The sequence below is a fragment of the Panthera leo genome, chromosome C2 (genome assembly GCF_018350215.1).
Source record: "Panthera leo isolate Ple1 chromosome C2, P.leo_Ple1_pat1.1, whole genome shotgun sequence".
In the NCBI taxonomy this organism is placed as follows: domain Eukaryota; kingdom Metazoa; phylum Chordata; class Mammalia; order Carnivora; family Felidae; genus Panthera; species Panthera leo.
This window is the reverse complement of record NC_056687.1, coordinates 71533533-71555768: the sequence shown is the minus strand read 5'-3', so window position 1 is coordinate 71555768 and position 22236 is coordinate 71533533. Positions and strand designations below refer to the sequence as shown.

The following is a 22236-nucleotide window of genomic DNA, read 5'->3' as shown; positions in this document are numbered from 1 at the left end:
ACAGGACAGTGTAGTCTCAGGGACTCGGTTGCCTTCTGAGGTGGAGGCAAGGGCACAGCAAGGAAAACAAAGGCATTGACCTGGAGAGGGTCACTTGCCTTGGTTCCACCCTGACAAAGCCAAGAGACAGGGCTGACTCAGCTTCCTCAGCAGTTGCCACAAGAATGCTCCCTGGGTCATTCCTCTCTAGCCTGGTGAGAGGCCTTGAGCTTAATTGCCCAAAGCCCTGAACTTTAGACTTCCTTAGAGCAGATAGCAGGGTGTTGAAGATGTTCTCTGAAATTCCTTCAGGACAGAATGGTGGGAGGGGGAGGCAGGGGGAGGGGGACGAAGAACCAGAGGGGGTCAGGAAGGGATGGCAGCCAAGACTGACACCGCGTTTATGCAGCTAAGCAGCAGGGACTGGGAGGCTCAGGGGAGACTGGTTAATTCTTAGGTCCGATGACGAGGGAGGGAGGAATGGCAGGGTGTTGGTGAGAGGGAGGGCTTTCACTCTGAGTGGGTACTTCTGCCCCACCCAGAATCCCTAGGTGGCTGTCTATGCAGTGTGACCCACGGATAGTCCAGGGCAATGACGTCCTGACTCGGCCAGCCCACCCCTAGCTAAGATATGGCAAGAGGAGAGCTGGACCTGCCAGTCATGTTCTTCCCTTGCTAATTTCGGACCGCTGGCTGTCACACCCTGAATTTTAGACCCAAGAAGAATGACTCACTCTTCTTCTTCTTCTTTTTTTTTTTTTTTTGCTTAAATAGTCTCACAAAATTGCATGATTATATGATGGGACACACCTATCACTTCAATGTTGGTTCTCTTGGTGTAAGGATCATTTTTGAAAAATCATAGTATAAAAACCCCATAAATTTCATCAGTTTTCCTCAGGGGTCCTCAATCATTTGATATTTAAAGGCCATTGTCTCTTTTTAAAAAAAAATTTCTTGAGGTAAAATTCACATAACATAAAATTCACCAGTTTAGTCATTATAAAGTATAAAATTCAGTGTTTTTTAAAAGAATTTTTAACATTTATATATTTTTGAGAGAAAGAGAGAGACAGAGTGTGAGCAGGGGAGGGGCAGAGAGACGGAAACACAGAATCTGAAGCAGGCTCCAGGCTCTGAGCAAGTGTTCAGCACAGAGCCTGACTTGAGGCTTGAACTCATGAACACGAGATCATGACCTGAGCTGAAGTCAGATGCTTAACCAACTGACCCACCCAGGTGCCCCTAATTCAGTGGTTTTTTAGTGTATTTATAATGTTGTGCAACTATCACCATTACTCTAATTGCAGAAAATTTCCATCAGCCCAAAAAGAAACCTCCTACTTCCCAATTCTTCCTTCTTCCCATCCCCTGGCAACCACTAATCTACTTCCTCTCTCTATGGATTTGCCTATTCTGGCAAATAGGCAATTCTGGCAAATGATTCTACTAAATAGAATCATATGGGGGCTCCTGGGTGGCTCAGTTGGTTGAGCGTCTGACTCTTGATTTTGGCTTGAGTCATAATTCCAGGGTTGTGGGATCGAACCCCATGTTGGACACTGAGCATGGAGCCTGCTTGAGACTCTCTCTCTCTCTCTTTCTCTCTCTCTCTCTCTCTCTCTCTCTTCTCTCTGCCCCTTTCTCCCACTCATGCTCTGTCTCTCTAAAAATAAAAGATATAATCATACAATTTGGCGTTTTATGCCTGACTTTTTTCATGGGACATGTTTTCAAGGTTCATCCATGTTGCAGCAGGTACCAGTTCTCTGCTCCTTCTTATGGTTGAATAATATTCCATTGGGTGGACATACCTTATTTAGTTTACCCATTCATCAGTGAATGGGCATTTGGGTTATTTCCATTTTTTGGCTATGAATAATGCTGCTACTTTCCTGAACTCATTTATTAGCTCTGATATTGTGTATGTGTGTGCGTGCATGTGTGTGTGTGTGTGTGTTCTTTAAGGTTTCCTATATACAAAATTGTGTTTGCAAATAGAGATTTTGGAGATTTGCAGTGTAGATGCCCTTTCTTTCTTTCTTTCTTTCTTTCTTTCTTTCCCTCCCTCTCTCCCTCTCTTCCTTCCTTCCTTCCTTCCTTCCCTCCCTAGTTGCTCTAACTACAAATTCCAGTACAATGTTAAATAAAAGTGGCAAAAACAAGCATCCCTGTCTTGTTCCTGATCTTATAAGGAAAGCTTTCAGTCTTTCATCATTAAGTGTAATGTTAGCTGTGGGTTTTTCATAAATGCCCTTTATTTGAGAAACATCCTTTCTATTCCTAGGCTGTGGAGTGTTTTAATCATGGAATGGTATTGGATTTTGCCAAATGCCTTTTCTTCATTAAGATGACCATATATATTTTTTCCTTCATTCTGTTAATGTGGTGTAGTACGCTGATTTATGTGTGTTGGACCGCTCTTGGGTTCCTGGAATAAATCCCACTTGGTCATGGTGTATAATCTTTTAATATGCTTCTGGATTCAGTTTGCTAGTATTTCACCAAAGATTTTTGCATCCATATTGATAAAGGATATTAGTCTGTAGGGGATTTTTTGTGATGTCTTCAGCTGGCTTTGGTGTCATGGTAATATTGACATCACAGAATGAGGTAGGAAGGTGTTCCTTTCTCTTCTGTTTCTTGGAAGAGTTTGAGGAGGATTGGTGTTCATTTTTTAATGTCATATAGAATTTACTAGTGAAGCTATCAGCCATTCTTTTTTTTGAAGAGCCTACTAGGCTGTCAACCTTGTTGATTTTCCCTTTCTGAACTTTTAGCTATTTTAGACTAGCTCCTTATTGATTGATGACCTTTTGGGTGATTTAAATGATGTTCCAATATCACTTATATCAGTATAAAACTCTGCTTTTTTTTTTGCAAGATTTTAAGTGTTACTTGGTGGTAAATTGTCATTGTACTTGCATTGTTTTGCATTACAGTTGGAAAAGGAAGATGCTAGTTTTTTAAGTTTATTTATTTTGAGAGAGAGACAAAGCAAAGGAAGGGGCAGAGAGAAAGGGAGAGAGAGAATCCCAAGCAGGCTCTGCACTGCCAGTATAGAGCCCGACATGGGGTTAGAATCCATGAACTGTGAGATCACAACCTGAGCTGAAGTCAAGAGCTGGACGCTTAACCAACTGAGCCACGCAGGCACCCCAGAAGATGCTAGTTTTAATGAAAGGTGATGTTTGAGGGAGGCCTCATTTCTTATTCATCATTTAATACTTTTGCATTTATTTGTTGTTTACTACATAGCATCATAAATTTAGGGATTCAGATAATGACAACTAAGTATGCAAGAAGCAGGGGCACCTGGGTGACTCAGTTGGTTAAGCGACTGACTCTTGGTTTCAGCTCAGGTCATGATCTCAGGGTTCCTGAGCTTGAGCCCTGCGTCAGGCTCCATGCTGGGCACCTGCTTGGGATTCTCTCTCTCCCTCCTTCTCTGTCCCTCCCTGTTCAAACTCTCTCTCTCAAAATAAATAAATTTTTAAAAAATGCAAAAAAACCCCCCCAAACCCTGGATTCTAAAACTACAAACATCAAAATATATGGTGCTAAATTCAATAAATAGATAAAACAAAAAATTTGCAAATGGACTTTAGAGATTAGCATGCACGATGTTCATTAGGGAATAATTTTAGGATCAATGCCTGTAAAAACAAAGGAAAGGAAACAGGACTGAGCAGAGGAGAAGTCAGCCTGTGCTAAGAGCCCAACAATATCCTTAGCCAAGGTATAGGTCACACAGGGGCTGGATGGCCCTTCAGAATGGTTGTGCACGGAGAGTAGTTGTGCACTGAGAAAAGTGTGTGGGCCTTTATACTGTATATTGCTCACTCCTTGGATGCAAACTGCTATGGAAGGAGGCGGAACCTTGGGTGAGGTCACTTTCTCTAGGGGAGGCACTCCCCAAAGCTGAGTCTGTCTTCTAGCAGCTGGGGGATAAGTTCTTCATTCCTGAGGGTGTCTGGAAGGCACCTCCCAGTGCTGCCCACAGATCATAGTATATATGAAAAATTTAGAATCTGATGTAAGAGAGAAAAGAAAGCTTACTCAAAACTACTGCTGGAATAATCGATTATAATGATATGAGAAAAATACACTTCAAGCCTTTACCTTCTATTTTATCCTTACATTAGTTTCAGATTAAAGAATTAAATGGAAGAGAACACAAGAAATACAGCTAAATATTCATCAGACAGGAGAGGGGAAAAGTAAGGTAAAATAATGCTAAGGAAATGATAAATAGATTTGATTACATAAAAACAACACAAGGGGGTACGTGGGTGGCTCAGTCAGACTCTTGATCTCAGCTCAGGTCTTGATCTCAGGGTCGTGAGTTCAAGCCCTGCATTGGGCTCCACGCTAGGCATGAAGCCTACCTAAAAAAAAAGAGAGAGAGAGAAACCACAAAAACTTTATGTGAAAAATTACACACACAATTAAAAGGCAAACAACAAACTGGGAATATATTTGCAATAAATACAGTCAAATTTTTTTTTATGTGAAAGAGCTCCTGTAAATCAGGAAGAAAAAGCCAATGCTTCCACCAAAGACAAAATGAACACCTGTTAGGATGGATATTATTTAAAAAAAACAAAAAACAAAAAAATGTTAGCAAGGACGTGGAGAAATTGGAACCTTGTGCATTGTTGGTGAGAATGTAAAATGGTACAGCTGCTGTGGAAAATCCTCTGGCAGCCCCTCAAAATATGAAACATACGACTACATATGATCCAGAAATTCTGCTTCTGGATATGTACTCAAAAGGATGGGAAACAGGGACTTGAGTAGATATTTGCACCCCCACGTTCATAGCAGCATTATTCACAACAGCTCAGAGGTGGAAACAACCTAAATGCCATCAACAGGTGAACAAGACAAACCAAATGTGGCAAATACATACAATGAAATATTAATCAGCCTGGAAAAGGAAGGGAATTCTGACACCTGCTGCAACATACCAACTTTCAGGACGGCTAAAGGCCAATGATGAACCTTGAGGACACGATGCTGAGTGGAAAAAGCCAGACATAAGAGGACAGGTATTGTGTGATTCCACTTATATGAGGGACCAACAGTAGTCAAATACAGAGACAGAAAGCAGAGCAGTGGTTACCGGATGGGGCAGGGGCGATTGAGGAGTCACTGCGTAGTGGGTACGGAGTTTCTGTTCGGGATGATGGAAGAGGACTGAAATGGGTGATGGTGAAGGCTGTACAACATTGTGAATATACTTAACTGGATACTAGAAAGTGGTTAAAATGATCAATTTTATGTTATGTACATTTATCACCCATGAAAAAAGAGAAAAATAGCCCAACATTTCTACACTGAGATAAAGCAAAAGATGGAAAAGGGCAATTCACAAGACGACTACAATAAGATGACCTCTGGGTGTATAAGAATACTTAACTTCATAAGCAGCTTAAGGAGATATAAATGAAATGATCAAGGTAACATTTGTCATCTATAAAATTTGAGAAATTATTTTATGTTGATATTTGATTATAGTGTTAGTATTATCATATGCTTATGCTCATAACAGCAGTGTGAACATGCACAAACCTTCTGGCAAGTATCTTGCAAATTATGCCAAAGGTGTTTTAAATATTCATATTTGTTGACCCAAAGTGCACCTGTGAGGGGTGTACACTGAGGAAACAGCCGGAGAGGCAGGCAGAGTCACCACTTGAGCAAAAGAACAGAGGAAGCGAGATCTTCACTTATCACGTTTGTGGCAAAGAATTCCAGGGAAACGGGAGAGCAAGTGCAAAGGACCCAGGACTGGAGAATGCCGGGTGTGTTTGAGGAACAGCAAGGAGGCTAGTGTGCCTGGCTGATGTGGAGTGAGCAAGGGGCTGAGTGTTAGGAAATGAGGACAGAAAGTTAGAGGAGCCAGGTCAGGGAGGGCCTTGAAGGCCACGGTAAGGACTTTGGATTTTCCTCTGAGTGACCTATGAAGCAGTTGGAAGGTTCCAACCAGAGGCCATGAGCTAAGTTCTAAAAGGAGCACTGGCTGCTATTTGGAACAGAGTCCATTAAAGGGCAAGGACAGAAGAGGCACGGGGCAGTTACAAGGTTATCAGAATATCCAGGCAAGAGAGGGTGATGGCTTGGACTTGAGAGATTCTATTTTGATGGCAGAGCTGGTGGATTGGATGAGATAAGGACAGGAGTCAGGCGACTCCACGGGTTTGATCTGAACAACAGGGTGAATGATGGTCCTGATGACTGGGATGAACAGCACTGGGGGAGAAGGAGGTTTTTGGAGGATAGAATCCAGGGATTGACCGACAGTGAGGTGTCTGCTCCGTGGTCACATCAGCTTATTCTACGGAAGTCTGTAATCGTGTGTCTATTCCCTGTATCCCTTTATGTCCTTCGATGTTTCTTCCAGAAGACCCCATCTCTGGTCTGCAGCTTCACACAAAACGGAAAGGAGCAGAGAAACCATATGTTGATGACAAGGCACATTAACTTGTTCCAGGAGCTAACGTTATCAGAATGGAGGAGAATGGAATCTCTACTGGGGTGAGGTATATAAGTGATGGGTCCCCATAATTATTCCATGAAGACTTGACTGGTAATTAACCTGAGGAGGAAAAATGAATTAATGGACAGTGAAAAACACTGACGAATCTGTTACCTAAAGTGTGTGCCAAAATTGCTGCCAATTGACATACGTGTTTTAAACTAAGGAATTAAATATTCTTAGAAGCCAATTTGTTGACAGTATGTATTGGGCTTTGCCCTGGAATTCAAATGTATTTTTACCCACTCTGCAAGAGTATCCAAAGTACTGAAAAATTTATTCATATTGATAACCTTGTACCTATACGGGTATTAGATTTAATCCTCTTTTTTATTTATCAGCTTACCCCACAATGTGGGCCCAATAAATAGGGCAGCTCTTACAATATTGTTGAGCACATAAGAAAATACGGAGCATGTTAATTATATCTGTGCGTTAACGTCCTTCTACGCGTGGTAGTGCCATGTCACAGGTCATGAGGGGGCAGAGCAGGTCTTTGGTGTCACCTACCAGTCAAAAAGACACAAAGTCAATTTTATTCTTCTGAATTTGGGCCCCAGCTTCAGCAAATAGCAACATCAAGAGGCACCTGAGTGGCTCAGCCGGTTAAATGGTTAAGCGTCCATGCTGAGCATGCAGCCTGCTTGGGATTCTCTCGCTCTCTGCCCCTCCCCCACTCTCTCTGTCTAGCACACCAGTGCGCTCGCTCTTTCTCTCTCTCAAAATAAACATTAAGAAAAAAAACAAAACAAAACAAAGTAGGACTCTTAGAATTACATATTTTATCCATGTTGAAGAACAGCACAATCACTGTTGAAATTAAGGTGACATTCAAAATGGCTATCACACTTCTACATGCGGGAGCTCTGAAAATATGTGCAGCTCCTGTATCTCAGAAGACTCCCACACTCGGTTGGTGGTAGCAGTTCTGAAGCTAATTGGTGGTGGCTGGGTCACAGGGCTATGCGCTAGCTGCAGGAGAGGCTTTGAATGCGATTATCTGGCAGTTTTAGCTCCAACTGGTATGGGGACCAGTCTTTGCCCTTCGTGATAAGGTACAGTGCAGGGAATCCTCCAAAAACAGAGGGGTTCAGATGCTTAATGGCCAAAACAAATGACCAATGTCAGCCACATGTAACAGAAAATCCAGCTATCTTCTCATATAATAAGCAGCTTAGAGGGAGGCAGTTTAAGTCTGGGGCAGTGACTCAACGATGTCATTCTTTGTAGCCTGTTGACATACTGCCTAATGGGTCCAAGGTGGTACCTTCAGCCAGCACTTCTAGGTTCAAGACCAGAAGAAGAGGACAAGGCAAATCTTTTCTGAGAATCCTCAGCAGACATCCCCTTTGTCTCATTGACCAGACTTGTGTCATGAAGCCAGCCCTGGAAATGAGGGAAGTTAGAAAATTATCTAGCTGCCCCTCCACTCCCCAAAGTGGAATTTTGTAATAATAAAAGAGGGGAAAAAAATAGAGTGAACAACAAGCACTGTTTGCTTCGATTAGCACTGAGCCTGAAAAGATGACTAGAATTGCCCACCTTCTCCCCATGTGTCTCTCTAATCTCATGTAGTCTCAAAACCAACCTCATAGGGCAGGACCGCTCAGTCCCTGGCACAAGTGTGTGTGGGGGGGGGGGGGATGGGGAGGGGGTTGCTGTTGGAAGTTCTGGTCACTGGCTGCAGACAGTTCTGCTGAAGAGCCCCTAGCCTCCATTCTCCTCAACCTCTATGATGTCACATTGGAGCTTCTTTCCTTCCACCCTGGGCTGTGGCTTCCGAGGCTGCTGTGGCCATGGGGCTCCTGGAGCCAGCTGGGGCGAGGGAGCCTGGTGACTCTGATCTCCCCTGGGGGTGCAGGAGGTCCAGCCATGCCAGTCTTGAAGGACGCCATGCCCCTCATGAAGGAGCCCCATCCCCTGCCTCAGACCCCGCTTCCCTGGATCCTCCCAAGCCTGTTTGCTGCCTTCAATGTGGTGCTGCTGGTAGTTTTCAGTGGCCTTTTCTTTGCGTTCCCGTGAGTCTCCCTCCCACACAAGCTACAGGTTTCCTACAGAGACAGAAAGGAAGACAGACAATGACAGTGCAGAGGAAGGGGAAGTGTGGAAGAGGGGCAAGAGAAGGGAGGGTACTCTAGGCAGAGGGAATCGAATGTGCAAAGGCACGGGTATATAGTGCTTGGTGCCTCTGGGAGCTGCAGGTGGCCCGTAACACTGGGTGACATTTGGTGGAGTCTCTATGGATCTGTCACCAGCCTGGATATTTAGAGCAGACTTCAAGGTATGTGGGTTCTGACCAAGTGGACCAGGTTCAGGGAGAACTTCACCTCCCCACCCCTACCCCAGATCAGGGCTGAGCCCTGCTCTGGTCTCAGTTGCAGGTGGCTGGCCCAGAATGGGGAGTGGGCTTTTCCTCTTGTCACAGGCCTCCTCTGTGTCCTCACCTTCTTCAGTCTCGTTTCACTCAATTTTTCAGACCCGGGCATCTTGCATCAAGGTGAGGCATTGGTCCCTGGGAGAAGGATGTAACCTCTCCTGAAGGGCTCCTTCCATCTCCCCTCCTCGGGCCTCAGGACCCTTTCAATGCACATCCTCATTTTCCTAGGCCCTGCCTCTGGCACTTCATCATCTAAGCCATGGAGATGTGGAAAACCAGATTTCTGGAGTTTTCCAGTTGCTTTGGGTGGGGGGAGAAGCCAGCCCTTTGAAACCACTCAGTTCTCCCTTCATCCTTCCCACTGCACAAACTCCTTAAAGCATCAGTCACAGTTTCAAAGGGCTGAGTCCTCACAGAACACTTCTGCCTGGAAACTTACCTTCCCTTTGAATGCCAGTCTCTCTGTGCTTGGGCAGATTGCTCAGTGGGGACTAGGGATGCCCCTGCCCAACTCTTCCCCACACTTCCTGGAGCCCAGTAATGATAGGGAGCTGGCCTCCCTACCCCCAGAGCAGCAGACTGATGGAAGGCCCTCTTACTGCTGCCCAATCCTCTTCCTGTGACAGGCTCCAATGAACAGGGCCCCATGATGGTGCATGTGGTGTGGGTGAACCAGAGGGCCTTCCGTCTGCAATGGTGCCAAAAGTGCTGCTTCCACCGCCCACCCCGGACCTACCACTGTCCCTGGTGCAACATCTGTGTGGAAGTGAGTGCCCTTCTTGACTGCCCACTTGCCCCCACCCTGCCCCTGCCCAGGAGGCCCACCCACACCAGCTCCTGTAGCAGGTGTGAAACCACTTCCGGGATCGCTAAAGGCCAAGGGTGGCAGTAACTCCCAGCCACTCTTGGTCACTCATGCAGGTCACTACCTGTCACCTGTCCTGGGAGGTTGGCCCTTGCCTGTGCAGGTGCTGACACGCAGAGGCATCCACACCTATGCTGGACCTGGTCAGGCCAGGGGGAGAAAGACACTCGTGTCTTCCCCCAGGCTTGCTGACACTAGGTGCCCAAGGCCCTCAGGCTGGCTGTAGGCCTGGCCAGGGAAGCTTCGCCTGTCTTCTTCGCATGTCCAGGTCAGAGGGTCTCCTGGGGTCCAAGTGCTGAGCTGTCTCATGTGCACAGGCTACACAGGTTTACAAATGTGCTGTCTTATCTGGTCCTTACAATCCGGGGAGGCCGCCTGAGTAAGGGTATTATTATCCTTATTCAATGGATGAGAAAACAGAGTCCCAGAAATATTCTGTGTCCTGCCCAAAGTTAAACCAGGATGTGTCCCACAGAAGACCAGGAAGGCCTTGTCTCTAAAGGCCTCTTGATATATGACCTTGTGAGCCATGGAGACTTAACAGTGCTCTAGCCATAGAAATGCCAGCATTAAGGACTTTGTGGCTGGGTTTCTCCCTAGGGATGGGAGCCAGTTTGAGGGGCCAAGGGTAGGCGGCCTTTGGGAAAGGGGGTAAAACCTCTGATTAGGGGTGCTCCAAGCCTGCCCCCTCCCTCTTGCCCAGGACTTTGACCACCACTGCAAATGGGTTAATAACTGCATCGGTCACCGCAACTTCCGCTTCTTCATGCTGCTCGTCCTGTCCTTGTGCCTCTACTCGGGTGCCCTGCTGGTGACCTGCCTGATCTTCCTGGTGCGCACAACCCACCTGCCCTTCTCCATGGACAAGGCCATGGCGTATCCGCCGTGGGACCCACGTAGGGAGCACTGGGGAGAGCGCGGGGTGGGGATGAGGGGCAGGATTAGCGGGGGTGGGGTGGGGGGGGAGGCGGGGTCGTCCTCCTTCCGCCCCCCAATGGTGTACGGGGAGAACCCCCAGGGACTAGGTGGGGGTGGGCAGGACCAGGGAGATGGGCGGGGCTAGAAGGGACGGGGAAGAGTTGAGAATCTACCAGGGTCATGATGGGGAATGCTAAAGGTGGCACGGGGCCTGGGGACGGTAGTGGGGTGAGGTGTACCGGGCGGAGCGCGGGGAGCGGATGGAAGGTCCCGGTTGGGGGCGGGGCTGTTGGGGCGGAGTCGGACGAGGGGCGGGGCCAGGGAGGAGGGTCCCGAGGCTCTGCTCCTTAGCTGGTGCGCAGCATCCTGGTGAGCGTACCCGCCGCCGGCTTCCTGGTGCCACTCTTCCTGCTGCTGCTGATCCAGGCCATGTCTGTGAGCGCGGCCCAGCGCTCCTGCGAGGGTAAGGTACGCGAGGCCGAGCGGGACACGGGAATACCGGGCTGTGGGTGGTCACCTTGCGCCTCCGGGACCTCTGCCCTTTCCGCTTTGTGCACCGCCCTGGTGCCTGACGGCCTGACCCGCCTCGAAGGCGCCTCATTAGCCCTTCTGGACCTAGACGCACCTCAAATCCACCTGCTCCTAGAGTTCGGTGGTCACTCTCCTTCCTGGGTGCACTGCATCGAGGGCCTACTGTGTGCTAGGCCATGTGTGCTTAATTTTGAGCGTTGGGCGGAGAGATGAATAAGGCTTCATCCTGCGCTTGTGTTGATAGGGTAACTGAAATCAGAATAACACCTGCCGGACGCCGGTGAACGCTACGAGAAAGGGCCTCTCCCACTTTGAGTAGCGCAGACTCAGAGAGGAACTTGAGTTCTGGGAGGACCGCTGTGTGGCGTGGGGCGTGCCGCTTAGTGGTTTGGGACCATCAGAAAACGGAGAGAGCAAATGTGAGGGGCGCAGCCTGCAGAAAGGCAGGGAAGCCTGCCAGTCTGTGGAATGTGGGTAGGATGGTGAGGAAACGGTGGTAATTGGAGCAGAAGATGGCATGGGAAATCAAGTGGACTGCTCGGGATTGGCCGGAATGAAAGGGCTCAGAAAGTCAGGTAGAGAATTTGGTCTTGGTCCAGTGGAAACCTGGCAGCCACGATAGGATTTTTTTTTTTTTTTTTTTAACGTTAGACTTCACCTTGTTTCGGTGCACAGTTATATGAGTTTTGACGTGCAGTCCTGTCCTGTAACCACCACCATAATCAAGAGTTACAACAGCTCCATCACCCCACAGAAAACTCCCTCACGGCCTTCTGTAGCCAGTTTCCCTGTCCACAGCCTCTCGCAGCCACTGTTCTGCTTTCTATCCCTATAGTTTTCCCTCTTCCAGTGGCTCATATAAATGGAATCATAGCCTTTTGAGTCTGGCTTCTTCCACTTAGCATACTGCATTTGAAATGCATCTGTGTTGCTGCCCATATCAGTAGTTTCTTCCTTTTTATTGCCACGCAGTATTGCAACTTGTGGATATACCACCACTTGTTTATCCATTTGCTGATGGAAGCGTATCCGGGTTGTTTCCGGTTTTCGGCGATTATAAACATTGGTGTACAGGCACGTGAACATACATTTTCATTTCTTTTTGGGTAAATGCTTAGGCGTGGTATTGCTGGGTCATATGGTAACTGTACATTTAACTTTATGAGGCCGTCAAATTGTTTCCCCAAATGGCTGCATTCCCACTGTGCATTTCCACAGTCAATGTGTGAGAATTTCAGTTGCTCTACATCTTCACTAACATTTGGTATTGTCAGTTTTTTCGTTTTTAATATTTTTTAATGTTTATTTATTTTTGAGACAGAGAGAGAGAGAGACACAGAGTGCAAGTGGGGGAGGGGCAGAGAGCAAAGGAGACACAGGATCTGAAACAGGCTGCAGGCTCTGAGCTGTCAGCACAGAGCCCGATGCAGGGCTTGAACCCACGAACAGTGAGATCATGACCTGAGTTGAAGTCCGATGCTTAACCAACTGAGCCACCCAGGCGCCGCCCCCCCCCCCCCCATTTTTTTCTTTGTGAAATTATTGAGTCCTAAGACTTCTTTATGTACTCTGGATTCAGATATGTGTTTTGTAAATATTTTCTCCCAGTCTGTATGTCATCTCAATTTTTTTTAACAGTGCCTTCCAAAGATCAGAAGTTTTAAATTCTGCTGAGGTACACTATTGGTTTTTCCCTTTTATAGACCGTGTTTTTGGTGTTGTAATTAAGAAAATTTTGCCTAACTCAAGGTCACAAAGATTTTCTTATATTTTCTTCTGGAAGTTTTATAAGTTTTGGATTTTATATTTAGGACTATGACTCATTTTGCATTAAATTTTGTATATGATGCAAGGTAGGGTCAAGATGTATTATTTTTGCAAATGGGCTGTTCCAGCACCATTTGTTGAAAAGACTGTCCTCTTGCATTGAGTTACCTTTGCACATGTGTCAAGAATCAGTTAACTATGTAGTTGTGGGTGTATTTCTGGACTCTGTTCTTTTGCCAATACCACACTGTCTGGATTAGTAGGTTTACATTACGTCTTGAAATTGCACAATGTAAGTTCTCCAACTTTGTTCTTTTGGGGAGTTTTTTTGGTTATCCTAGTTCCTTTGATTTTCCACATAACTTTTAGAATCAGCTTAATTTCCACAAAAACGTTTGCTGAGATTTTTATGTGGATTACATTGAACCTATAGGTCAATTTGGAAAATTGACGTTTTACCAATATTGAGCTTTTGAAGCCACAAACCTCTTTCCATGTACTTCTTCAATTTCTTTCATTAGTGTTTTGTAGTTTTCAGTATATAGATCTTGCCTACATTGTGTTAAATCTTTTCTAAGTATTTTTTTTTAATGTCTATTTATTTTTGAGAGAGAGACAGAGGGCAAGCAGGGAGGGACAGAGAGAGAGGGAGACATAGAATCCGAAGCAGTCTCCAGGCTCTGAGCTGTCAGCACAGAGCCCGACGCGGGGCTTGAACTCATGACTGTGAGATCATGACCTGAGCTGAAGTCAGCCACTTAACTGACTGAGCCACCCAGGCTCCCTGATCTTTTCTAAGTATTTTGCTTTTCGTGTTATTATAAATGTGCTACTTTTATTTATTTTATTTTTTAATTTTTAAATATTTTTTAAATTAATTAAATAGTTTATTTTTGAATTTACGTCCAAGTTAGTTGGCATATAGTGCAACAATAATTTCAGGAGCAGATTCCTTAATGCCCCTTACCCATTTAGCCCATCCCCCTCCCACAACCCCTCCAGTAGCCCTCTGTTTGTTCTCTATATTTAAGAGTCTCTTGTGTTTTGTCCCCCTCCCTGTTTTTATTTTATTTTTGCTTCCTTTATTTTTTTTTATTTTTAAAGAGGGAGAGAGTGGCAGAGGGGGAGAGAAAGAGAGAGAGAGAGACAGACAGACAGACAGAGTCTTAAGGAGGCTCCCTGCTCAGCATGGATCCTGATGCAGGGCTCAATCCCACAACCTTGGGATCATAACCTGAGCTGAAATCAAGAGTCAGATGTTCAAGTGACTCAGCCACCCAGACTCCCCATAAATGTGTTTTTAAATTTCATTTCTGTTCGATTATTATTATAAGGAAATACAATGGATTTTTTGCTTATCGGTCTTGAATCTTGCAATTTTGCTAGACTCACTTATTCTAATAGTTTTTTTTGTTGATTCTACATAGAAAATCATGTCATCTGGGAATAAGGACAGTTTCATTTCTTCCTTCCTAACATGTATGGCTTTATTTCTTTTTCTTTTCTTACTGTACTGACCGTCTTGGATCTCCAGTGCAATGTTGAGTAGAAGTGATTAAAGTGAACATCCTTGCCGTGGGATTCCTTTAGCAGGACGATGACTTGGCTAAAGATTGTTGTTATTATTATTTTTAAGTCAGCTCTATGACCAATGTGGGGCTTGCACTCAATACCCTGAGATTAGGAGCTGCTGAAATCAAAAGCCACATGCTCTACCCAGACTGAGCCAGCCAGGCACCCTAACTGAAGGTTGTTTTAGGAAGATTGTAGTTGCCTACATTGATGAGGGAGAGCTGGAGATACTGAGACAACTGACAGGACAGAGGAACCCTATTTGCCCACCACTTGCTGTCCTTACAGTCACTACTCAACCACTCGAGCCCACCGGTAGCTCCTCTTGCTCAGTACCCATTATCCCTTACTCATTACCTTCTGTGGTCTGCGTGTCTTCTGTCTCCAGCCTCAGTCCATCATTTCAGTCTCCCTTGGGTAGCATTCCCCTTCCCACATCCCATGGTTCTTCTAGCCCCACGTCAGGCCCTTGGCCTGCCCTTGCTCCACTGCTCAGAATGGGGCTCTCCCAGTCTGTGATCTCCAGTCTTCAGAAATCTAAATGGGGTTTTGCACTCTGTGATTTGCTGCACTCTGTGATGAGTGTGACTCATTCTTTCAGGGCTCTGTCCCCTCACCAGCAGAACCTGTTTCAGGCATTCTTTTTTTTTCTTTTTTAATGTTTATTTGTTAGAGATGGAGACAGAGCGTGAGTGGGGGAGGGTCAGAGATAGAGGGAGACACAGAATCCAGGGCAGGCTCCAGGCTCCGAGCTGTCAGCACAGAGCCCGATGTGGGTCTGGAACCCACAAACCATGAGATCATTACCTGAGCCGAAGTTGGACACTTAACCAACTGAGCCACCCAGACGCCCCCCATTTCAGTCATTCTTTACACACTTCAACTTCATTCCCTTCCTACCTCCATCCCCGAACCACGTCTTTTGGGGCCACTTACCCCAGTGGTTGATACCAAGGGCACTGGAGCCAGTCTACATAAATTCCAACCGCAGCTTCATATCAGCAGGGAAATACTGGATTTGTTACTTAGCTACCTGGTGCTTTGGTTTCCCCATCTGTGAAACGGGGCCGCACGGCTTAATATGTGGAAGACATGGAGAGCAGCAGCCAGTATGAGCAGAAGCCCTATATATTGTTGTTGCTCTTATTACCGTTCCTTCCCATCATCATTTACACGTGTTCGCGTCTCTCCCATCTTAGGAACAAAGAGAACACTCCTAACAACACAAGCCTCTTCTCCACCTGTTGCCTTCTCCCCTCCAGCAGGGCCATATTTCTTGAACGAGCTGGCTATGCTCGCCGGTATCATTCTTTGCCTTCCTCAGCCAGCTTCCAGCCCGGCCTCTCCTCACTGTCACATTGGCGCTGTGCTCTCCAAGGGGCCAGTCGGCAGCCCTAAGACTTAATCTTTCCAGGCTGCACACAGTATCAGGGAAGCTGAATGCCCCTGCCGTGGCCACTCAGGGCCCCACTGTCTGCTTTCCAGGGCTGCTGCACCTTGGAGTCTTGGCCCCGGCTGCCTGCTCTTCTGTGCACTGCCCTGCCCACTCCCCAGCTGCCTGAAAGTTAAGGCAGGCTTTGGTGGTGGTGGTTGTGTCCTCAGCCCCCAGTGCTGTGCCTAGGACATTGTTGAGGCCCCCAGATATTTCCGAGCGAATGAGTGAGTCTTTACACAAAGGAATTGATAATGCCTGGGGAGAGAAGGAGGGAGACAAAGAGAGAGAAAAATGCCTGATGCCCTGATCCCTGGGGAAAAAGGGCAGAGAGCAGAGGCAGCAGAGAGCCTGGGAAGGAGGAGTTGGGAAGAGAAGATGCCCGCTTTGATTTTTGTCCTGTGGAGTGTGGGAGCATTTGAGACACGGAATTGGAGCTGTTGGATTCCATTCACATCCGAGAAGCTCTCATGTGGGGAGAGGAAGGTGCTGTCGTTTACTAGTGAGTTCTAATGAGTTCATCAGACAATTATCATGCCTTTAAGTGTTGGACAGTTGTTTTTGTATACTTCATATACATCTAATCAATCAAAATTTATTTCTCTAAATTTAAAATTCTAATTGTAAATATAATCAAACTCTTCTAACCATTTAATTAAAATTTCAAATAGAATGGCAGTTTCCCTTAATGCTTTAAACGTTAGAACTCAAAGTGTCTTGATGGTCGATGTCACTTTTTGTCAACAATGGGACATTGTGGAGCCGTCTTGACTTTTTCTCCCCTAGGTGTCAGCTGCCCTGCATGGAGTCCTGAGACCTTGTGATGGAGAATAGTGTTGAAGGTCAAAATCTTTGTGACAGGGGCATGGGACACAGGGGAGCTCCCCGTGGTGGGCAGAGGTGCCCTTGGGCCACTTTTGATCATTACAGACATTTTGTAGCTAAGGCTCTTGAAGTCAGGGTGAGAATCTGCTCGTGCTGGGGAAGGGGAGGAGGGCGGGGCTGATGGGAGGGAGGGGAGGGGAAGAACTTGGTTAAGAGTATTCACGGGAGGACTTCACCTTTGGGCTTGACCTTCACTGCATGGGTGTTCAGGAACTTCAGTCCAGATTTCCAGGGCCAAGTTATTTTGCTAGGGAAATATGGTTGGGCCCCATGCAATTGGCCTTCTAGATAGTGAAATTCAGTGAAAGCACAAGTTTGGAAAAAATGAGAACTGGGAAGGTAGGGAAATTGGGGGAGGGGTATGGAACTGTATTTGGACCAGTTTAGCCACAAAAAGATCTGAAAGTGTATCTAGAAGGAGGTAGCAGGAGGATGTGGTGTGGCCAAAAGAAACAGAGAAGGAGAGGATGCTGCAAAAGAGAGTACGGGTGATGGGGGAGGATCCCTGAGAAGGCAGGAGAGGTGGGGGCAGGGCCAGGGGTTGCCTGGAGAGAGCTACTCAGAGGTGAGTCAGGGGAGGCCTTGGCTCACTGGCCCTGCTTCTCTGCCCTTGGAGTCTTGCCATGGGCCTGTGTTGAGCTGATGGTTCAGGGAGGACCATCAGAGGGTAGGCTGCCCGGTCATGCTGAACCTGAGTTCCTCTTTTGGCCCTCACCTCCCTCCAGTGCCGATACCTGCAGGGATACAACCCCTTCGACCACGGCTGTGCCAGCAACTGGTATTTAACAATTTGTGCACCGCTGGGACCCAAGTGAGTTTGCAGATCAGAGGACCCAGTGATGGGGTGTGGTGGGGGGGAGGGGGAGTTGGGATAAAGCCGGGGGGGGGGGGGGGGGGGGGGGGAGGGGGAGTTGGGATAAAGCCGGGTCGTCGCCCCTGACCTCTTAGCCCCAGCTCCCAGGCCTTTATACTCACTGTTCTTCTTTCGGGGTTTCCTTCAGGGCATTGTGAGAGCCTCTGGAACCCTCACTTCCTTGCCTTTGTGGATTCTTACCCTAAGAATGTGGTAGAGGGGCACTAGAGCCTGAATGAGACTGGCCACAGCTCTCTGCAGGGCCAAGCCTTGGGCTGTGTGCTCCCCAAGCTGAGGGGGAGCAGGGCAGGAGGGCCATGACCCCTTCCATCTGGCTTATTGCTCCCCAGGTACATGGCTGAAGCTGTCTGGCTGCAGAGAGTGGCGGGGTCTGACTGGGTGCCCATCCAGAACCTGCACTTCCCAGTGTGCCCCTCGGTGCTCAGTCCCCCAGCCCTCTCAGACCCTGGCTCTGGCCCCCAGCCCCAACCTCTGAGTCTCCACAAACCAGGGAAGGGTCCCTCAGGGAGAGGCTCTAGTTTTCCAGGAGGTAAGAAGAGAGAGAGAGAGAGAGAGAGAGAGTACTTGTGTGTGTTGGGAGAGGGATTCTGTGGATATTACAAGTGTCGGGGGGAACCCCCTCACCCCATGTTTGGCTGACCCTGAGACTGGAGCACTCAGAGCTTGAGGGAGGGGGATCATAGACCTGAGGAGTGCTGGAAATAAAGTCACAGTCCTCAGAATACAGCAGGGGTCCCTGGAGACATAAAGAGAAAAGACCACTTGCTGGTTGGCCTGAGGCCACTTACCCTTTCTGGGTGTCTGTTTCCTCAGCTATTAGTGACTGAGACTAGGCCAGTGGTTCATAATTCTGAGATTGGAGCCCTTTATTTAAAGGCAACTTTTACTCTGAAGCCCAACATATGAAATGCCTGGAAGTGGACCATTAGGAATGAAGTGGGGGTGTGTAATCCACAGCCTCCTCCTCCCCCAGGGCCCCTGCAGTGACATTCTGTGGGACCAGCCCACTCCCTTTGCTCTCTCTGTGGGGCTGGTGGCTTGGACAGTTTCTTGCTCCCCGACTGGAGGGTCATGAGCTGTGGGGCAGGGGCTTGGGGAGAGCCCCCATCCCTCCACTCTGTGTTTAGCTCCACGCAGGCCCAGTGTTTTTTCCCCTGCTGCAGGAGTGCCCCAGACGAGGCTCTGCCCACCTCTCGCCCCTTCACACCCGGCGATGCCAGGAGCCCCTGCATCTGAACCTCATCTCCTGAGCCCTGTGTGGAGGCCTGTCTGTGCCCCACCCTTGCCCACTTCCCAGGTGGGAGTGTCAAGATCCTCCACCAAAGCCTATTAAATACCCACTGCCTGCCTCCTACAAGGTCCTGTCTGTCCTATGGGCGAGGGAGCTTGGAGGTGAGGGGGGCTCTGGGGGGCTGGGACAAAGACTCCGGGAGGGAGGAGCCAGGGTCCCATATTGGCTGGCTCTGCGATTTTGGGCAAGACACTCAACACTTCTCTCATCCTTAAAATGGGGCAACCATAAGGACCACAGTGAGGCCCGGAGACGATGTCAGAGAAAACCTAGCCGCCAGAGAAAACCTAGCTGTCCCAGGGAGGTCAGCCCTGGGAACGTCCAGGCCTCTGCCTGCCACTCCCCTGTCTGGCTGCAGGGGGCGCCCGCCGCCTGGGAATTGGCCAAGCCAGCCAGGTCCAGCCTTGCCACTCTGGAGCCTCCCTGGTGACTTGGCGGCCCTCAGGCTGGGAGTGGGCCCTTTTGCGGCCTCATCCCTGGGAAGTGGAGGGGTGGGGGTATTCTCCATTACAGTACAATTCTACATCTTTCTTACTAACTGGTGTCACCTTGGTCACTCCTTCCTGTTGGGGAGTCACATGCTGGTTCTGGTCCTGTCCCTGGGGTGGGTCCCAGACCCTGTGAGTCTGCAGGCCCCTGGGGGACAGGAAGGGGGTGGGGAGAGAGGGAACTACCTCAAATTGCGGTTTCTCTAGTGGGCAGTGTGTGACCTTGGGAATAGAAATGATGGCACCTTTCCCGGAAGGGTGTCAAAGGACAGAATAAGGTGGTTCATGCCAAACGTCAGGTGCACAGTAGGCACACGATGAATGCAGCAGTTATATTTATGGTTGTTTTCTCCACCGAACACCTAGCAGACCACCCAGCATTTCTCCAAGGACCACCCTCTCAGAATTACCTGGGTCCTCAGACCACTGATTCAGAATCTTGAGGAGAAGGGAGGGCAGGAATCTGAATCTGAATTTTTGTCAAGTGCCCCATGTGCTCCTGCCACCCTGAAGGTTCAGAACTGCTACATTAGGAGGTGATGATGGGCACTAACCACGCTGCTTCCTGCCACCCTCGTTGCCAGGCGAGCTCAGGATGTGGTGAAGGTGAGAGGAAGGCATGTCAGCAGAGGACCAGGTGAACACCTCAGGGTCCCATGGAGGTTTGTGTGCCTGTATGTGTATTGTGGGGGTGGCAGGAGCTCATCCTTTGGGGGTGCCAGCCCAGCCTGGAGAGGTGGGTGACCCACAATGCAGGACGTAACTTCAGTTCTCTATATGCTGAGTGCCTCTCGCTGCTGCCCTTCCTTCTTCCTCCTCCCTGGAATGTCCATGGCGGCTTTGGGCCCTTCCCTGTCCAGCCCCAGCTTTACCCTTGGCTCTGGCTCTGGCTCTGGCTCTCTGGGCCCCTGAACAGTCTTGCTCAACCCCAAGGACTACAGCTCTTTCTTGCCCCCTTTGCCCTGGTCTCATGGACTCCCCATGCCAAGCGCTCTCGGTGTTCAAGCCTTTTCTCAGCTCTCACCCCTGCTTAACTCAGAGTTAACCTTGGGTTCTGGGAGGGGTGCAGGGTACTCACTGGCATACAGAAAGGCAGCCCAGTTTTGGCCTTGTTGCAAATGGCTTCGGTGGCCACATTTAAAAGTCTTAGGGCCAGCATTTACAAATAAAGGTGAAGCAGTCATATCTGTCTGGGAAGCCTGTAGTCCAGGGGTGCCTGGGGAGGGGAAGAGGGCATGAGGCCTTTTGAGCCCCCAACCCCAGGCGTGTATGTGGTGTATGTGTTCATCACCTGTCTGGGTGGTTTCAGAGGGCACAGCTCAGCCCTGGCTGCCCAGCAGTGAGGAGAGTTGCAGGCCTGCTCCCAGATTGGAGTCCTCTGAGCCTGAGCCAGAGAAGAAGAGAGCCCAGGAATCCTGAGCCAAGGCCTGGATATTCAGGGAACTGGCTGAGTACCCAGGTGGTGCCTGCCTGGAGCCCCAGCTCTGCCGGGGCCTGAGAAAGCCAGGCCCCAGGGTCTGGAAGGCCTAGTCCTGCTCTGCCACATGGCCTGTTTCTCTGCTGCCCTGCCTGGTTCAGAGCCTGGCAACTGGTCATTAAGACTGAACCTCCTGGGTCACTGCGCCCAGCTGTACAGGGGACTCACTCCCTCTCCAACAGGGCTTTCCAAGTCTTTATAAGAATTTTTTAAATGTTTATTTTAGAGAGAGACAGAGAGAGACAGAGCATGAGTTGGGGAGGGACAGAGAGAGAGAAGGACACAGAATCTGAAGCAGGCTTCAGGCTCTGAGCTGTCAGCCCAGAGCCAGATGCAGGGCCCGAATTCATAGGCTGTAAGATCATGACCTGAGCTGAAGTTGGATGCTTAACCAACTGAGCCACCCAGGCGCCCCAGAGCCTTCCAAGTCTTAAGCTAGGTGTGAGTCATCTCCCCAAAAGCCTGGGCCTCAGTTTCCCCATTAGGCAAGGGCATAACTTTTCTTAGGTTCTCAAAGGCAGCCATGACTCCTCTGCTCTGGGGCATAGATTTTGGGTCTTTCTCATCCATCCCAAACTGAGGTTTTTAGGATTTCTTTAGAAAGCCCTTTGGATCAGGTTCCTCTGCTCCTCAAAGGGTAAGTGGACCTAGCTTGCCCCTTCCTGTGACTCCGCCCACACCCATCCCCTAAGCCTTAGACCCACCCTCAGAGATTCTTTCCTTCCAGACTAAAAGCTTCAGCTGAGCTGCGCTCACCTTGCCTCTGTGCTCCCTCCCCACTTCTGCTGAACCTGCCCTTGATTCTCAGATATACCCCTTGGAGCCCTTGGCCCACTGATAAGAGCAGCGGTATTATCCGAGTCCAGTTATGGGGCCAGCTCTCCCCACACCCAGAAAGCCCTGCCATCGTTGCCTTCCCTGGACAGAAGCCAAGGAGTGACCTCTCACTCCGTAGGGCTGCCAGGTATCCACGGGCCTGGAGCTCTTCTGAGGTCCCCAGCCCATACCTGGAACCTCGTGGAGGGGTTTGGACCTGGGATGGGGAGCCCAGAAGTAGCTGTGCTTTTGTCATTTCTAGACTTTTCCTCCATGGGCCTGCTAGAAGGTCAGGGCATGTGGTGTGGGAAGAGCACTGGCTTGGGTGTCCTTCAGCTCTGCCACCGACTAGTATGCTATGGGAATGAGTCTCTTCCCTCTGCTCGGCCTCAGGTGCCTTGTCTGTAAATAGGACAATCAGCA

At 48.6% G+C, this 22236-nt stretch overlaps 1 protein-coding gene and 1 long non-coding RNA gene across 9 annotated transcripts; one reads left to right on the top strand and one right to left on the bottom strand.

The window, feature by feature from the left end:
* Positions 1–5659: 5659 nt before the first annotated feature.
* On the bottom strand, positions 5660–8205 carry LOC122198665. 3 transcript variants are annotated; one of them, XR_006193091.1, is made up of 4 exons: positions 8109–8205; positions 7788–7906; positions 6867–7026; positions 5660–6580 (listed from the first exon to the last, which is right to left on the bottom strand). It is a non-coding gene; the product is annotated as an uncharacterized LOC122198665 (long non-coding RNA). The 3 variants fall into 3 exon arrangements; XR_006193090.1 differs by lacking the exon at positions 5660–6580 and having other exon boundaries at positions 6781–7026; positions 8109–8202; XR_006193092.1 differs by lacking the exon at positions 5660–6580 and having other exon boundaries at positions 6781–7026; positions 8063–8177.
* Positions 8206–8240: 35 nt separating this feature from the next.
* ZDHHC19 (zinc finger DHHC-type palmitoyltransferase 19) lies at positions 8241–21156 on the top strand. 6 transcript variants are annotated; one of them, XM_042903375.1, is made up of 8 exons: positions 8241–8506; positions 8946–9017; positions 9524–9663; positions 10466–10638; positions 11043–11148; positions 17593–17678; positions 18071–18270; positions 18869–19095. In XM_042903375.1, the coding sequence occupies exons 1-8, from the start codon at positions 8317–8319 to the stop codon at positions 19072–19074; spliced, it is 1173 nt and encodes a 390-aa protein (XP_042759309.1). In that variant the 5' UTR covers positions 8241–8316; the 3' UTR covers positions 19075–19095. The 6 variants fall into 6 exon arrangements, with proteins under 6 accessions (XP_042759309.1, XP_042759312.1, XP_042759308.1 ...); XM_042903378.1 differs by lacking the exon at positions 18869–19095 and adding an exon at positions 20034–21156 and having other exon boundaries at positions 8301–8538; positions 8896–9017; XM_042903374.1 differs by having other exon boundaries at positions 8301–8538; positions 8902–9017.
* The last annotated feature ends 1080 nt before the right edge of the window (positions 21157–22236 follow it).

Coding starts and splice junctions, on each gene's coding strand:
- ZDHHC19 (XM_042903373.1), top strand. CDS start 8,393: ATGCCAGTCTTGAAGGACGCCATGCCCCTCATGAAGGAGCCCCATCCC. Junction 9,018..9,523: donor CCCGGGCATCTTGCATCAAG/GTGAGGCATTGG, acceptor TTCCTGTGACAG/GCTCCAATGAACAGGGCCCC. Junction 17,679..18,070: donor TGTGCACCGCTGGGACCCAA/GTGAGTTTGCAG, acceptor ATTGCTCCCCAG/GTACATGGCTGAAGCTGTCT.